This window comes from Microcebus murinus, chromosome 14 (genome assembly GCF_040939455.1).
Source record: "Microcebus murinus isolate Inina chromosome 14, M.murinus_Inina_mat1.0, whole genome shotgun sequence".
Taxonomy (NCBI): Eukaryota; Metazoa; Chordata; class Mammalia; order Primates; family Cheirogaleidae; genus Microcebus; species Microcebus murinus.
In genome coordinates this window covers 32,290,303-32,308,827 of record NC_134117.1, presented here as the reverse complement: position 1 = coordinate 32,308,827, position 18,525 = coordinate 32,290,303, and the positions used below count along the sequence as shown (strand labels likewise).

General features: G+C 37.9%; 1 protein-coding gene across 3 annotated transcripts in view; it reads right to left on the bottom strand.

Moving 5' to 3' along the window:
• IDE (insulin degrading enzyme) overlaps window positions 1-18,525 on the bottom strand; it is an 86,194-nt gene that overhangs the window by 58,654 nt on the left and 9,015 nt on the right. For all 3 annotated transcript variants that reach the window (XM_076009981.1, XM_076009980.1, XM_076009982.1), the window contains 2 exons: window positions 2,406-2,590; window positions 850-1,057 (listed from right to left, as the gene is read on the bottom strand). In XM_076009981.1, coding sequence (XP_075866096.1) covers window positions 850-1,057; window positions 2,406-2,590 — 393 coding nt within the window. The remainder of the gene's footprint in view (window positions 1-849; window positions 1,058-2,405; window positions 2,591-18,525) is intronic.

The following is an 18,525-nucleotide window of genomic DNA, read 5'->3' as shown; positions in this document are numbered from 1 at the left end:
TACTTATAAAAGATGATTATACCTCAAAGCTGCTACCTAAAGATTAAACATAAGATAGAATAAGTAGGAAGAGACTACTTTGACCCAGCCACATATCCTAAACCCAAGCCTTTGCCCTGTTAATTTTTTTAAAAATATAAGCAAGCAAATAAGGCTGAAAATGACTAAAACTCCAAAGTCAAACTTTATTATGGACCCATAAAGAAGCTGCAGAACTACACCTTAGTAACAGAGAAAACTATAAAAAGTCACCAAGGATAAACTACACTTTGAATATTGAATCAAATCACCAATATAAAAAATTAGAAATTGTAAGCTATATAAAAAATTGACCAGAAAATTAAATTGGCCTAATGGAGCTTGCTCCAGAGAATGCTTTCAAAATATCCCCAGGGTTGAAATAGCAAGTTAAAACAGTCTGATCCACTAAGTCTCTTTGAGAAGCAAGGAAGTAAAGGAAAACAGAATATTTCTAAGGTCTACCGTTCTGGAACAAGAAGTATGTTTGAAAAGAGATCCACAACACTATCACAGGTTACTCTTCATCATGTGCTTTACAGGTAACACCAGTTAGAATGGGAAGGGTTGGTGAGAATTTTATAAGTCAATAAAATATTTTGTAGGCCTTAAGACAGATTTAAAGTCATGCCATTATTTTTCCTTTACCATAAATATATGACATCATTTATTATTTTTTTCTTTTTTATAAAACATGGAAAAATACTGGTTAAAATACCTTTTGTTAAACTATAAAGCTATGAAGCCATCTTTATAAAAATAATACTAATTATTATTATTAATGTGGTTAAGTATACAAAATTGGATGATTCATAGGGCATTCATCATTACCTGTCTAGGGCACCTTCTAGATGTTCATGGGAAACATCAAAATAGTAATTGGTATGCTCTCCACTAGTAAAAGCATTTGAACTTCCTGCATGCTCACTGAGAAACTGACTGTATTCATTTTCTTTAGGGTACTTCTTTGTTCCCAAAAAAAGCATATGTTCACAAAAATGACTTAAGCCAGCAATATTTGGAGGATCAGACAATGAACCTGAAAGAGAAAATACATATATAGTGAACCTTTTTTTAATGTTCAAAGCTAGTAAGCACAGATGAATTACAGATAATTTAGACTTCTTGTTAGCATGACAACTCCAACCATACAATCAGAGAAAGTCAAACATAGGCAATTCTAAAATGGTATTATTTAGAAAGGTATACGAGTAGGCAGAAGACCTAGATTCTAGCCCCTGCCCTTGATATTAATTAGTTGGTAACCTTGGGCAGATAGATTACTTAACCTCTCTGAGCATTAGTTTCCTCACATACTGGAGGGAGAAAAGAGTTGAAAACATTGTTTTATAAGAACTAGAGGCTGGGTGCGGTGGCTCACGCCTGTAATCCTAGCTCTCCAGGAGGCCGAGGAAGGCAGATTGCTCGAGGTCAGGAGTTCAAAACCAGCCTGAGCAAGAGTGAGACCCCGTCTCTACTATAAATAGAAAGAAATTAACTGGCCAACTAATTTATATAGAAAAAATTAGTCAGGCATGGTGGCGCATGCCTGTAGTCCCAGCTATTCGGGAGGCTGAGGCAGTAGGATTGCTTGAGCCCAGGAGTTTGAGGTTGCTGTGAGCTAGGCTGATGCCACGGCACTCACTCTAGCCTGGGCAACAAAGTGAGACTCTGTCTCAAAAAAAAAAAAAAAAAGAAAAAGAATATAAGAACTAGAATTTTCTCGTCATGGTTTTATCGTATTACAGGAGACCACACAGCACAGTGCTAAGAAGCATGGGTTTGGAGTTAGTGGATCTACTGGCTGTGAAACATAAACCACAATACTTTACCTATTTTGCCTTAGTCATTACGTCTATAATACCTATCTTAGAGGGTGATGTGAGTACAAATTAGATATTTACAAAGTACTCAGCATTATTGTAGGCAATAGTTATTTGTTCCATATTACCCTTATTTCCTCAATTCTAAAATGCCAACGAGTTAAATAAAAGCTTTTCTGACAGAAAAAAAAGAAAACACTATCCCACTAACTATACACATAGGTGAGAAGCAACCCGATTAAAGCAGCATTAAATGTGGAAGAAATGTGCATGTAAAAATCTATGAAATATGCTATTAAGTGTACCAAAGTGAAAAATCACAACTGTTTTACTGTAAAGGATGGGAATGAATTTCTTTGCTGCTAGGTTACCTTATGTGGGAACCTAATAAGATGCCCTTAGTAAATGTAAGATTATTTGACTTGGACAAGTTTAGTTTACCCATAGCTATATGAGAATTCTGGTACCAAATGAGGTACATTTAAACTGATAACTAATGGGTCTTTATTTGCATTCATATTGAATGAAACTGAACAAAGCTTAATTCACAATTTTAAACTGTACCTATGTGTACATCAAGTGCTGCTGACGACTTATCCGTGGTAGGATCACTGATGAGAAGTACTTTGATACCATTGGCCAGCTCTAGCCCACGATATTCTCGCTTGTCTTCAGGAGATTTGATAATGTGATTTCCTATTCTCTTGATAGCTGGATTATTCATTTTGCTGTAAGTCTTTTTTTGGAAACTGAAAAGAAAAAAGATTATTAATTGTTGGTTTGTGACTGCTTTTTTTTCTTAAAGGACAAAGAATAACATCAAGCAATCTTAACATAAACGTTAGATAAATTCTCTTACAAAGACCTTCTGGTAGTCTTCTTTCTTCTCTAGGAAGGCTAGAGTTACAGTAATGGGAAAGGACTACCAGCACACAGAATCTTGTGGGAGTATTGGTTGATATTAGTGCAATGAAGGGATTTTCCAGAGTCTGGGGTATACATATTTTTTGAGAGATGTTACTTTTATCTATAAAAGTAACATCTCTGAGGGCTGCTTAAGAGACAAAAAGTTAAGCTGCTATATTATTGGCAGGTTAATATACCACTTAGGCAAAGCCAAAAGCATATCTGAAACTACAGAGGAAAAATAAGCCCGTGCTAGCACATTTGCTTCCTATCTGGAAAAAAAAAGAAGTGGATTTGACTGCCCCTTAAAGACTGAGCAAGATTTAAAGACAAATAATGGGCAGCTGAAACAGGCATACAATTATCTTGGATAAAATATTTTTCTGTGTTAAAAATCTCCAGAGATTAAGAGAGGGAATCATCTAGTTTGCTTTTATCAGAATACCTTCCTCTCTGAAATCATCTGTAACTATTCTTCTAATCTGAATAAAATTAATAAACCAAAGAGGTTTGTTACTATTAAGACTATCCCCTAGGTCTTCTTTTGAGGACAGAAAATACTTGGGATTTTAAAGATCAATATTGTAGGTCATACTAAACGTATAATACTGGTTTGTAAAAATCACATAGTGGTTTACACAGATAATGCTATATGCAGATAGCACTTATGGTCTTTCTCTATTTATAGTAGAAACAATTTCTTGAAAAACAAAGCATAAAATACTAACATTTTGGGGATATAAGGCCACCACTGGAAAATTCAAAAGCAATTTGGAAGCAAAAAGTCATTATTAACAATTCTTTTCTACTGCATTAACCATAAGCCACTTAAGTTCAACATCAAAGAGAGATGAAAATATCTAAGTGCAAAAATCTAAAAATGGTGTTTTGTGGTTAAAAATAAATAAATAGGAATAATTCTCAGAGTGACAGGAAATGGTCTATTTAAGACTCCAAAGAGGGGCATAAGGCACCTCAGATAGCAGTCCTGATTCAGATACTTCCCAAAGGATAATCTGTGTAGACTATAGCAAATGCCTTTAGCATGTACATAGTTTGTTTCAAAAGCCTTCATTTAAGTTTAATATAAAATGCTATTTTAAAAAATGAGTCCCATGGGGGATGGTCATGATGGAGACTCAGACTTTTGGGGGGAGGGGGGGAAATGGGCATTTATTGAAACCTTAAAATCTGTACCCCCATAATATGCCAAAAAAAAAAAAAAAAAAAATGAGTCCCAACCCAGCAACAATATAACACTAAATAAGCTATGAGGTAGCCTCCATCAAGACCTCCAGTAAGAAAGGCAGCATTAAAAGGTGGCAGTAGGAACTTAGTGGGCTCCAAAGAGAATGCCTAAACTCCCCTTCCACAAGGCTCTACTAGAGGGACAAGGGGGTTGGGCTTCTAGTGATGGATTCCACTAGGTGGGAGCAAAAGCCAAAGGCTATTTTGGTTCCATTGCCACTGTTTATAACCAACTCCCTTTACTGTGCTTGCCCCTGCCAGTTTGATTCAGGGGAACCAAAGATTACAAATGATTAAGACGTAATGATGATAATGATCCTCTAAAACAGGCATCCTCAAACTAGGGCCTGCGGGCCACATGCGGGTGTTTTTGCCCATTTGTTTTTTTACTTCAAAATAAGATATGTGCAGTGTGCATAAGAATTTGTTCATAGTTTTTTTTAAACTATAGTCTGGCCCTCCAACAGTCTGAGGGACAGTGAACTGGCCCCCTGTTTAAAAAGTTTGAGGACCCCTGCTCTAAAACTTTGGTCCTAACCACAACTGTAGTAGGGAGATGAAATATAGTTCACTTTGGTAGTATAAACTGTCTTGTTTTGTGGGAGGTTAAAAACTATTAAAGATAACCACCTCAACTAAAGGCTACATTCTGTACTTTTTTTGAGAGTTTCAACTTCATTTATCCAGATTTTAATTTTCTTAGACAAAAAATATTGAATTGTAAAACAGAGTAAGATGTAGGTAGACAGAATAGTAAGAGATGGAGAATTTCCAGCCCAGTAAGAACCATTTATAAATGACCAGAGTCTACTACAAGCATGGATATATAATAACTTATTTGGACACGAAAGTTGTGCCTGATTAATATCCCTGATTAATATTAATAAAGAGATAAATGTATTCTATAAGTCACACATAAAAATTAATCTAACTACTTTTAGACATTTGTACAAGGGATCAAGAACAGCTATAAATTTCCAAGCTAGCAATGCTCCTAAATCAAAAATGACTTCTTGAGAAAGTAAATGCCAAAAGAAACAATAGCAATATTTTCAAACAAGACCCATTCCCAGCAATCCACAGGGAGCCAGCTTTACCTATAGCATATCTACCAACACTTGCTACAACAATTTGATTCTCACCTTCTGGAGAACTGACTGAAATGACTGGGAACTCCTCCTCCTCCTCCTCCTCCTCTGATGAATTCATCAACAGCTTGCCTGTCTCTGTATTTATACTCATAAGATCACTTGTCTATCTACCTCAGCTCCCTCATTAGCATAAATCCTTCAGTAATTTTATTTATTGCAAATGTTCTCCAATAAGCAAGCATTCTGACATTTTAGATGACAAGCTAGTGCTAACTCAAATGCTTTCCCAGACATTTATTTGGTATTTTTAACCTGTCAAAGTCAATTTTAGGAGCAACAAAATTACCTTCAATTTTAGGGACATTACCATACATTGGAAACTTCATAAGGCAGCACAGAAAACATAAGTCTGTTTTCAGCATTCTGATAAACTGGAGAGATGTTTAGTAACTACAACATATTTTGTGATTTTGTTCTGAATTTAAAACAACTATAATCTCAGAAAGTAAAAGCTGGAAGAGTCATTTTATGTTACCGGTCCTTTGTAGTTCATGGGCTGGCAGCACTGGCTCTCCCTGGGAGCTTGTTAAAAATACAAAATATCAGAATCCATCAGAGACTTATCTATCCATACTCTGCATTTTAACAAGAGCCCCAGGTGAGCTAGTCCTTTTGTCTTACTTACAAGGAAACTGAAGCTCACGGAGCTTAAATCAGTTGCCCAAGATCATGCCACATAAAGTCATAACTCCTAGTCCTGTGTCCAGCTTCACACTCCATATCCAAACAAATATTTAAGAAGACCTATGAAGGTCTAGACACTGCACTATGCATGTTGACTAAAGAGATAAGAACACCAGAGTCATTATTGTGAAGGAACTTAGACTAGTGACAGAGTCAGAGATGACAACAGGTCATTATATTTTAAGTGTAGTTACAAAGATGTCCCTGGGGCACTACAGAAGTTATGAAAGGGGTGCACCTAACCCTGTCTAGGAGGGGAGAGGGTGAGTAGAAGCATGCCAGATTAAAAGGCAAGGGCACAAAATAGAAGGGAATACTTGATCAAGGCCTGGCAATTAGGCCAGGTGAGGTGGCTTACGCCTGTAATCCTAGCACTTTGGGAGGTCAAGATGGGCGGATCATCTGAGCTCAGGAGTTTGAGACCAGCCAGAGCAAGAGCAAGACCCCGTCTCTACTAAAAATAGAAAGAAATCAATTGGCCAACTAATATATATATAGAAAAAATTAGCGGGGCATGGTGGCACATGCCTGTAGTCCCAGCTACTAGGGAGGCTAAGGCAGAAGGATTGCTTGAGCCCAGGAGTTTGAAGTTGCTGTGAGCTAGGCTGATGCCACTGAACTCACTCTAGCCTGGGCAACAAAGCGAGACTCAGTCTCAAAAAAAAAAAAGGCCTAGCAATTAGAAAAAAACATGATGAATACAGTGAAAAAAACAAGAAGCTTGATGTTAATGAGCTACAGTCAGAACCTCCACTTAAAGATCATGGCCTAAGACCTGTAAAGTCCTAAATATCAGGTTTGCAAAAACCAGTTCCCAAACAGAAGATCATTTCCAAATTCCATAGCAAGAGTAAATTTTATTATGCAAATAATCTTTTATTCAGATGACCTTTACAGCCTTTTCCTCATATCTCTCTAAGTGTTTCACAGCCTATGTAAGAGCAAATTGTAAAATTTTACTTTGCCTTTCTCTCCCTCTCCTCCCCCAAGCCCCTTCACAAATTTAAAATTAGACCTGATTTAGAAATGATAACCTGTAAACCTGAACAGGTGTGTGATCATGCTAATAGTGAATTACAAATCAAAACCTCCCTTGTGTGGAATCCACACACCCACTCTCAAAACCATAGGTGGAAGTCAAGGCCTCTGGCACTCCTACATGTGGAGGACCAACCCAAAGAGAAAATGCCTGGAATCGGAACCTCACCACAAAACATCCCCACTTCCCCATGGAAGGCAGAGGTAAATTAAGGTGTCAAGGCAGTGGTGGTATAAGCCCTAGGATGCCTCAATATAGCAAGTCACAATGTTTAAGACTACATATTTCCAAGTACTATTAATTAATGTTATTTGGACTAAAAAATAACGACGTGTCAGGGAACCACCTAACCATGGCCCTTCAGTTATAGGGACAGGTATACATCACTTCATACACCAGCTAGATCAGAAAGGTGGGTATAAAATAAAATCCTGTCAGGTGAAATCTCATTTGCCCATGATGAGATGCTTTGCTTTTGTTTCAGGCAGAATGTCAGCAGTTCCAATTCTCTGTCCTGGACCTCTGAAGGGAAGTTTATGATCAAGAAATCAACCTTTAAATGAACTAGAGTGGTGGCAATGTAAAGGAATCCCTTTATTTTTCCAAATTTTGTTTTACTTTTGGTGTACACATATCAATGGTTGTTAATTCCAAAAGTGACAAGCTTAAGACAGAATATTTTATAGAGACTTTCCTTGGTTTTTGCAAACCAAGGAAACTTCCATTTTTCACCTCTTGCCACACAGTGAATCACAGAAAGTTTCTTACAGCTGTACCTTGGGGATTAGGGGTGTTTGACATGGAGTTTTTAGGCTGTTAGCAAATGTGGGATAAATGCCCTACCAACAATCATTCCCCCCCCTTTTTTAAGTGTCATATGCTTTATAACCTGTTCATTTAATCTTTCCATTCTCCCTAAGTGGTCGGTCACAGCAGCTGTTCATGGTCATCCTCCTCAACCCCAGATGAGAAATAAAAGCTCAGTGGCTAAAGGACTTGCCCAAGCACAGCCACAAAGCTGATTTGTGGCAAAGCTGGAACTACAGAAAGAGGAAGCGTGGGAAGGGGAGGAGCAGAAGGTGGTGCTGAAAGAAATCATAGATGGCTTTCTTCCAGCTCCTGGTTACCACCCTCTCAGTCCTTTCCTGACCCCATTCATCTTCCCTTACAATCCCAAGTTACAAAAACCAGGAAACAAAAATTAAAGTAGGTCAAAATAAATGCTCCAAGGAGAGTTTTCAGTTTTTCACTCCTTCCTCCCCATATAAAACAGTGGTAGTGGAAGGAATCTGGAAGAATGCTTCTAAACTGCCAAAGGAGTCCCTGAGCTGAGAACCATATTATCTCACTATACATTGTCCACAGAAAGAAAAACATATGGCAGGATTAAATGTCTAATAGGTATAAAGAGAAAAATTATACAGAACTGTTTCATGTGAAAGGGAATATGAAAATAACTACTACAGTAGACATGTGGGTAAGGGGGACTTATTTTTCAAAGTATACATTAAACCATATAAACAGGAAAAAAAGGAAAAAATCATAATCCTCTTAATAGATGCAGGAAAGTATTTAAATTCAACAACCATTTGTATCTCTTTTTTTAAAGTCAGCAAACTATAATCAAAAGGGAAGAAATTTCTTCATCTTAAAAAATAATATCTACAAAAACTATAGCAAGTATCATACTCAATAGTGAAATAATGCCCTATGAACAGGATGCCAGTACCAAATCTATTCAACACTGCACTGGTAGTTCTAACCAAACCAATAATGCAAAAAGAAAGAAAACACATAAAGATGTTTGGAAAGGAAGGAAGAAGACAACTCACATGATTCACAGGCACTATGACTGTGTACACAGAAAAATCTCAAGAATCTACTGATAACTTCCATTCCTGGGTAGGATGTAGTAGGGTCATGGCAAACTAATTCAACTTCAACAACTAGAAGAATTATAACATTGTCAAAGATGTTGGAGAGTTGTGGTAGCAATGAGGACTGTATAAACTGGAATTCCAGACAGGAGAGATCCCTGTGAGTTGAGCTGATGATCATCACCCATTTTCTTTTCTGGGAATATTTGCTAATTATGAGTGCAGATTGAAGATCATGCTTGGCCTAAGCAGAGGAACTCTAAGTGCCTCCAAGGGAAGAGTTATCATTGATACTTTGGTGGTAGCAGGAGATTGATGTGACAGATTAAAGCCCCAAATGCTCTAAATTCTCAGCTAATTTTCCCCACAGGAGATTTTCTGAGCTACTACCACATATCCACAAGAATGGCTTAAAAAAAAAAAAAAAAAAAAAAGAGGGGGGGGCAAATACCAAGTGACAGAGAAGTTATAGGGCAATCCAAACTCTCTCTTTTTTTAAGAGACAGGGTCTCACTCTGTTACCCAAGCTGGAGTGCAGTGGCATGTTCACAGCTCAGTGCGGCTTCGACCTCCTAGGCTCAAGCATCCTCCTACCTCAGCCTTCCAAGTTACTGGGATTATAGGAGTGAGCTCAAACTCTCATACACTGCTGCAGAAATGCAACCATTTTTAAAAACTGGCACTATACACTATGTCAGGATAGTCATTATCCTTGATTAGAAGGGAGAATGAGGGAGGCTTCTGGTCATGTGCTAGTTATACAGGTATATTCAGTTTGTAAAACTGTTGTCAAGCTGAATATTTACATTATATTTCAATAAAAAGTTGTTAAAAATAGAGTTTTTGAAAAGATAAAAAATACTGCAAAATAAGAGGAGGAGGAAGATACACGAATTGCTAATATGATAAACAGCAACCACCACAAGTCATCCTAGAAATATTACCACTTGAATACTAAGAAGTAGCTATCCATACCAAATAGGTGCTAAACTAAGAAGGCTGCTTTCTTGGGTGTGTCCTGAAACAATTATTTCCACTGATGCAATCCTGACCACAAGAAATAGAAGGCCCATTTAAAGACAGCAAGAGTCAACAAAGTTATTAAAGTATTTTGGCTGGTACAAGTGCAGTGGTGTTTACAACTAACTGATCACAACCAGTTAGATTCATCTGTTCCTTCTGCTTCACGTGACTAGCCTTAAAAAAAATTTTTTTTTAAACAAGAAAAAAAAAATAAGGCCAGGTGAGTTGGCTCACACCTGTAATCCTAGCACTCTGGGAGGCCGAGGTAGGAGGATCACTTGAGGTCAGGTGTCTTGAGACCAGCCTGAGCACAAGAGAGATCCTGTCTCTACACAAAATAGAAAAATCAGCCGGGCATGGTGGCACGTGCCTGTAGTTCCAGCTACCTGGGAGACTGAGGCAGGAGGATAGCTTAAGTCTAAGAGTTTGAGGTTGCAGTGAGCTATGGTGGTGCCACTGCACTCTAGCTAGGGCGACAGAGCAAGACTCTATCTCAAATAAATAAATAAATATTAAAAAATTAAAAACTTAAGAGAAAATAAAGTATGCTAGATCTTTTAACTCAGGTCTTATTATACTTTATTTGAAAACTAGCTCTTAATAATTACTTACTCTAGACCCCAATTAAGATTTAAAAATAAAACTTGATAACGCCCAGTAACCAATTTAGAACTAAATGTTACACAGATAAAAACTATGACTGTGGCACTGCACTCTAGCCTGGGCAAAAGAGCAAGACCCCAAAACTTAAAAAAAAATAAATAAATAAAAACAAAACAAAAACCCTGCCATGGTTTCTAAAGATTAATTCAAATCACAGAAGGCTGGGAAGAGTTATCAACCAACCTGTAACTTATTCTCTCAAGATAGCCCTCTAAGGAAAGCAATTCATAAATACTCATATAGACTGAGTATACTTTCTCTGAAATACTTGAGATCAGAAATGTTTTAGATTTCGATTGTTTTCAGATTTTGGAATATTTACGTTACACTTACCAACTGAGCATCTCCTTTGAGCATCATGTTGGTTTCAAACTCTGAAGCATTTTGGATTTAGAATTTTCAGATTTGTGATGTGGATGTAAGATAAACTTTTAATTTTGTGACATGGTTAAGAGTGTGATGTTTTGGTGTCTGAAGACTTGGGTGTGAATCCTAGCTCTTCTATTTAATGCCTGTGTGGTTCTAACCAAATAACTTTTCTGAGGTTTAATTTCCGAAGGCAGGACAAAATGGGGATAATAGGATCTGCATAAGGAGTTCATTGAATCTTATTTCTACATTGAACCTTATTTCTACCTGCATTTCTACAAAGGGGTATATGTCCACCTGATGGTTCAGATCCACTCATATGTATACCCTGGTTCTGACATACAAGAATCTGCCCAACTCAGATGATGCTGGTTTAGTAAACTTAACATGTTCTCTGCCTTAGTATGATTTTTCACATTCCACACCAATCCACTGAGCACATCCAGCCCATGTTTAGTAATGACATACCCTCACTTTTACTAAATGACCTCTCTGCTGCTCAGATTCTAGCTACTATATATATATATAGTAATACATATATATATATATATATATATAAAATTTTTTTTTTCTTTTTTAGAGGTAGAGTCTCACTCTGTTGCCCAGACTGGAATGCAGTGGTGCCATCATAGCTTACTTCAGTCTCAAACTCAAACTCCTGGGTTCAAGCAATCCTCCCATCTTAGCCTCCCAAGTTATTGGGATTATAGGCTCGAGCCACTGTGCTCAGCTCTGGATACTATCTGACTGCTTTGGTCATACTGGCTTTATCTAGTTGTTTTGATTTGGAGACGGTGATCTTGCTATGTTGCCCAGGCTGGACTCAAACACCTGGGTTCAAGCAATCCTCCTGCCTAAGCCTCCCAAGTTGCTAGGACTACTAGGTGCATGCCACTGGAGGTGCCTCATCTAGTTTGTCAATTAAGAGTCAAATGAAATGTACACATGGGTCCATTAAATTAACAGGTCCATCTATGGGTGCATCAGACTTGGGCAGCCTTCCCAGGGTTATCCCTGTAAAATATGTTTAAATAAACTTCACCAAGGCACAGTACTTGCTATATAGCAGGCATCAACAAATGGTAACTTTATTATTATAATCATCATCATTATTATTGCCCTATGGGGTGAGATGCAAATAGACCACCTCAATAACCATGATGTTATTACTAGCATTCTTGACACATACTCATGTGAATTCCAGTTGTCTACTGTCATCTTCAGAAGTCAAAAACATTCACTGGGCGGGCTGGTAAGAGGATAATACTTCATAAGACTATCAGGAAAACAGGTAAATAATTATCCCTTTATAATTGCACAAGGTGAGCCAATGTTCAGTAATTCTCAATAGGTGATTAACCCTCCCCACCCCTCAGGAGATATTTGGCAATGTCTGGAGACATTTTTGATTGTCACAACTGAAGGGTGCTACTGACATGGAGTTAGTTAGAGGCCAGGGATGCTGCTAAGGATCCTATAGTGCACAGGATAGCACCTACAACAATTATCTAGCCCAAAATGTCAACAGCACTAAGGATGAAAGACCCTAGTTTACAGTTCTGACCTTATCACCCCAAAATAGTGGATGAGAATCATTCATTGCAAGCAATTCTATCCACTTAAACCCAAGAGGCAGCTTTATCAAAATACAGAAAGCTATCCATAGCAAACTCCCATCTATGTATGTATCAATAAATAAATAAATAAAAATTTAAGTCAGAAAAAGTTTAAAGGAAGCAAGGGGAAAAACTGATAGTGAAGGAGAAAGAGGGGAGGTTTGCAGGAAACTTGTCCTAGAGTAAGCAATCTAGTGCATAAGTAAAGGGGTCAGCGTTAGAAAGGAGCAACGCCAGTGTGCCAGGATAGATCCTTACTGAATGCTTAGTATCTTGCATAGCACATACACATTTTTAGGGACTATATGTTCAATGAACTCCTTATGCAGATCCTATTATCCCCATTTTGTCCTGCCTTGGGAAATTAAACCTCAGAAAAGTTATTTGGTTAGAACCACACAGGCATTAAATAGAAGAGCCAGGATTCAAACCCAAGTCTTCAGACACCAAAACACCACACTCTTAACCACGTCACAAAATTAAAAGTTTGTCTTATATCCACAGACTATACACTTCTGGAAGGATATTCACAGAAATGTTGAGGATGGTCACCTAAGTAGTCAATCAAGCAATCTTTATTCTTTGTACTTTTCTGTATAGTACACAAAGAATCTTTGAAAAAATAAACTTACTGGACTCAAATGCACTAGGCTACCCTTACTAAATTTGTAAGCCCAAAATAAACTTTTTAAAACTTGGATTGGGTACATCACAATACAACAGGGCTAACTGAGAAAAAATCTGGACTCCATTTCCATTCACTGTTGTTGACAAGTTGGTTCCCTTAAGAAACCAGCTTGTTGGCTCACAACTGAGGCAATTTCCAAAAGAATTTTTTAAATGGTTTGTGATGTGGAGTGAAAGCTTTAAGCAGACAATGGCACAGAACCCACAGAGCCTAATTCCAGAACCTACTTCAATTGCTAATCTAATGTGGTTTGGCCTAATGTTGCTGTCAATTTTAGGCTCCATTTTATTTCTTTCTACACTAATAGGATAACTTCAGATAGTTTAGAAAGTAACAGACTAGATACTTTTTTTTTTTTTTAAAAAAACAACAAATGCTATTCTGTTTCTTTATTTAGATACAGACTTTGATTTAAGAAAAGCCATTCCTCCAGATCCCATCTTGCTAGCTGCCTACAACTTTCAAATTATTCCCTGGCTGTTCCATCCAGAAATAAAATATGTAACACTTTCTTCTCCTCTTCATAGTAATGGAGGTATTGTTATTGGTCCACATTTATTGAACGTTTACTATTTAATAGAGACATACACAGTACATGCATTTCCTCATTGAATTCTCACCACACACCTGCGAGGTAGATATTATTATTGTTCCCATTTTTTGATAAGGAAACAAGAACTTGAAAATGGATTTGACAAGGACTTGAAATGGGTTCCAAGTCACACATAAGCAAATGGTAGAGCCAGGATTCAAGTCCAAACATTGTTGCCCCAGAATCCTAGTAGTAATCAATGCAAACCAAAGAACCTACATTCTCCTCTAGCCCCAGAAGGATCTGTAAATGGACTCTTCCACAACACTGTGACCAATCCATAAAAGCAATGTTCAAATATTCAAGACTATTAGGTAAAAAAGTGAACTTTTTTACTTGGCACAGCAGGTAAAACTAGGCTTAATGGGGGGCGGCAACTGATGCTTATGTAACCAGTCTAACAATTAGAATAGACTTCCCTGACTAGTTGTGTCAGGAGCACCATACCACCAAGTATTCAAGGAGAGGCTACTTTATGATATGGTTTTCAAAATATTTTTTAAAGAAGAATTATACTTTCTTCCAATGAAATCTTTTTTTCCCCCCCCAAAAAGAGACAGAGTTTCGCTCTGTTGCCCAGGATGGAGTGCAGTGGCCCGATCATAGCTCACTACTACCATAAACTCCTGGGCTCAAGCAATTCTCCTACCTCAGCCTCCCAAGTAGCTACAGCTACAGACACATGCTGCCACCAAGCCTGGCTAATTTTTTTCATTTTTTTTTTGTAGAGACAGGGTCCCACTATGTTGCCCAAGCTGGTCTAGAACTCCTGGCCTCAATCAATCCTCCTGCCATGGCCTCCCAATGTGCTGGGATTAGAGGCATGAGCTACTGCACCCTGCCTCCCACAGAAATCTTATAGAATTCTAATTCATAAAACTAAATTACTCTGGTTCGGGAAGGGAAGAGGAAGTCAGAGAAATCCCACCACCATCACCATCTCAGGGATCCTCAGTGGCATTGATATTGACAAAAATTCTCCAAGGCTCTGACAAGTACAGTTTAAAAATTAAAGTGGAATCCCAATAAAAATACTAAAAAGCTATTTTATGGAGTTAGACAAATTGCTATTGAAGTTTATATGGAAAAATAAACATGCAAGAAGAGCTAGAAAAATACTGTGAAAGAAAAACTATACATGTGGGATTAGAGTTATCTGACATTAAAACATACTGGAAAGCCTCTGTAATGAAAACAGTATGATACCGGAGCATGAAAAGACAAATAGATCAGTAGAAAAGACTAGAAAGTATAGAATCAGACCCAAATACATATGGAAATTTAGTATTTAACAGAGGGGGCATTTCAACTGACTGTAAAAGATCAACTTTTAATAAAACTTAAAATAATGTTTGGGCAATTGAGTAGCCATTGGAAAAAGATAGTATTAAAACTATATTTAACACCATCCCTAGGCCGATCTCGGTGGCTCACACCTGTAATCCTAGCACTCTGGGAGGACGAGGTGGGAGGATCGCTCAAGGTCAGGATTTCAAAACCAGCCTGAGCAGGAGCGAGACCCCGTCTCTACTCTAAATAGAAAGAAATTAATTGGCCAACTAAAAAAAAACAAAAAACAACAAAAACACACACACACACACACATATATATATATATATATATATATGAATTAGCTGGGCATGGTGGCACATGCCTGTAGTCCCAGCTACTCGGGAAGCTGAGGCAGGATTGCTTGAGCCCAGGAGTTTGAGGTTGCTGTGAGCTAGGCTGATGCTACAGCACTCTAGTCCCAGGCAACAGAGTGAGACTCTGACTCAAAAAAGCTACAACAGCCGAGCGCAGTGGCTCACGCCTGTAATCCTAGCACTCTGGGAGGCTGAGGCAGGCGGATCATTTGAGCTCAGGAGTTCAAAACCAACCTGAGCAAGAGCAAGACCCCGTCTCTACTATAAATAGAAAGAAATTAATTGGCCAATTAATATACATAGAAAAAATTAGCCGGACATGGTGGTGCATGCCTATAGTCCCAGCTACTCGGGAGGCTGAGGCAGGAGGATTGCTTGAGCCCAGGAGTTTGAGGTTGCTATGAGCTAGGCTGATGCCACAGCACTCACTCTAGCCTGGGCAACAAAGCAAGACTATGTCTCAAAAAAAAACAACCAACAATAACAACAACAAATATCTGATTTTGGCAAGATGGAGAAATAAAGAAAGATAAGGAAAGAGTTCAATTTTTACCTACCATAGAAACAAATCAGCAGATAACTTCTAAAATTGAGAAATTAAGAAATAACAATATAGCATGTTATTTGGAAAATTAAGATAAATTTCAAAATAAAGAGTTAAATGGGGTTGCCTGGGGGGAACAGGTAAGAAACAGGTTAAGAGCAGAGAACTGCTGTTTTTTGCTTGAAACCTTTTAGTAGTCTTTGATTCATAAAACTGCATGTATTATTTTGAAAAATATAAAACATTAATTTTAAAAATCAGCCATATGTTAGACAGATTCATTTAGGTTTTCCCTCAAAAGGCAAGATGTTTTATTTTTATTATGTATGTAATGTCATGTGTTCTTCAAAATATCACCAATGCAAACACAATTCAGAATCTCATTCCTTCAGAAAGTCAATTATACATCAAGTTTGCCCCATAAGCCATTTTCTTGTATGGGTAGGAAAAAAAAAACAACTGATGAATTGCAGGGCCCACCATGCTAGTCACTGCATCACTGGATATTTTTTATTCAGTCACTATGGCAAGACAACTTGGGTCCTTTTTGACAAAAAGCTCCATAATAAACAGTATTATCTTCCTCATAAACTAATCTTTACTGAAACTTTGCCATTATACCACTAGAGCTATTTAAAAATAAAAACTGTTAAGAGCACCAATTGATTATAAACATTGATATCAGATGTTAAAGGAACATTCTTTATTATATAGCCCTTCAATTCATGGAACAATTATATAATCACTGCTGCCAAAAATTCAATTATACTAGCATCATGACTTTAATCGATTACAAGAAACTTCGCCTATTCTCAGAACCACAGTAATGCTAGACACCAAGGCAAAATTCCTTTTTAGGTTCCAACAAAGATTAGAGTTGTTAAAAATGTTTTGTCTCAGAATTCATGGAGCTACCAGGTACTTTAAAGATGATCTGGTCCGGCACTCACAACCATACTGCCAGCCAAAGGCAAAACCAAGATTAGAATCCAGTTAAATTGAGCATTTGTATATAAAGCTCTCATCCACCACATTGTCCCATCCCTTTTCAAATCAACTTAATTCCCACAAACATCTCTGAACTGCAAAAACCCTTGAAAATATACTCCAATTACTAATTTCCTTTTTTTTCTTTTTTTTTGGAGAGACAGGTCTTGCTCTGTTGCCTAAGCTGGAGGGAAGTGGCACAATCATAGCTCACTGTAACCCCGAACTCCCAGGTTCAAGTGATCCACCTGGCTCAGCCTCCAGAGTAGCTAGGACTACAGGTGCGTGCCACCACACTTGGCCAATTCTTTAAATCTTTGTAGAAAAGGAGTCTTACTGTGTTGCCCTGGCTGGTCTTGAACTGTTGGCCTCAAATAATCCTCCTACCTCAGCCTCCCAAAGTGCTGGGATTATAGGCATGACCCACCACATGTGGCCTCTAAGTTTTTTATAAGAAGAAACACATTCTGGACAAGAAGGGCTCACTTAAAAATAATAATAACAAAAAAAAAAAGCAAAAAACAGGGAAACACACACCCAAATATTAATTACTGGCTACAAAAACATTTAGAATGTGGAAATGGCAAATTGTATACAAAAATTGAATCATGTTTATGGCTAGGGCTCCTTACTTCCACAAGTCCATGGCCATGGACAAATTCATCCAAGAAGTACTTACTGAACCCATTTGCCAAGCACTGTGTAATGTGCCAGAGATACCATTATAAGAGGACTCTTGCTCCTTCAGAGTTACTGGCCCAAAGATAACTCCACATGTCTTAAGATAAATAGCCTGTAAAGTTGGGTAAAGAGTCTTAATAGGAATTGAATTGGGGACCCAGAATCCCTACTGGGCCTTGGTAGCATTCCTAAAAGTCCAGCTGCTGCTGGTGTAAAAGCATGGAGGAAAATGGAAGAACTTAGAACTAGAAAGGTCCTTTCTCCAAATAAGGAAACTGAGGCTCATAGTGAGGCCCCAAAGGTAAAGGTCATTTACCTTTTCTAATTCTTTATAAGCAACTGCTCCTTCTAAATCAAAACCTACTCTGATAACTCTTTATTTTTCCAATGCTAACCTCTTCACCCATATCCTCACATATCTACTCTCTTTACATTTGGGGGGCCTTCTCTTAGGCACAGTTCTCTTCCACTATGCTTTTTTTTTTAGCCTGCTCTTCCCCAGCTACCATCTGATTTCTCCAAATTCAATACTTCATTTTTTCAAAATCACTCTGTAGGACCCCCTGAAATCTGGCTTTTGTCCCCTCTCCTTTATTTGCAGATTTCCACTGGTCTTTTGTCTTTTCTCAAGATCCCATTCTCCTCAAAACCTCTCCAGCTAGACATCTCTGGCCATTTCACTTCTGATATCATCTTCCTGCTTCTCTAACTCTTTCCTCCTTATCTTTAAATGTCAGCATTCCTCAGGGTTGTGGATCCCTTGCATCTGTACATATTTTCTGTATTTCCATCCATGCCTTCAACTCTATACTGAGATCTAGGAAACCAGCTCAGATTTTTTTACCAAGTTCCAGTCATATATATTTCAAATACTTCCCGCAAATCTCTCCTTGGCTATCCAGCAATCACCTCAGACTCAATATCCCCAACTCATCATGTACCATGTATTTTCTTTCCAAAACTATCTCTG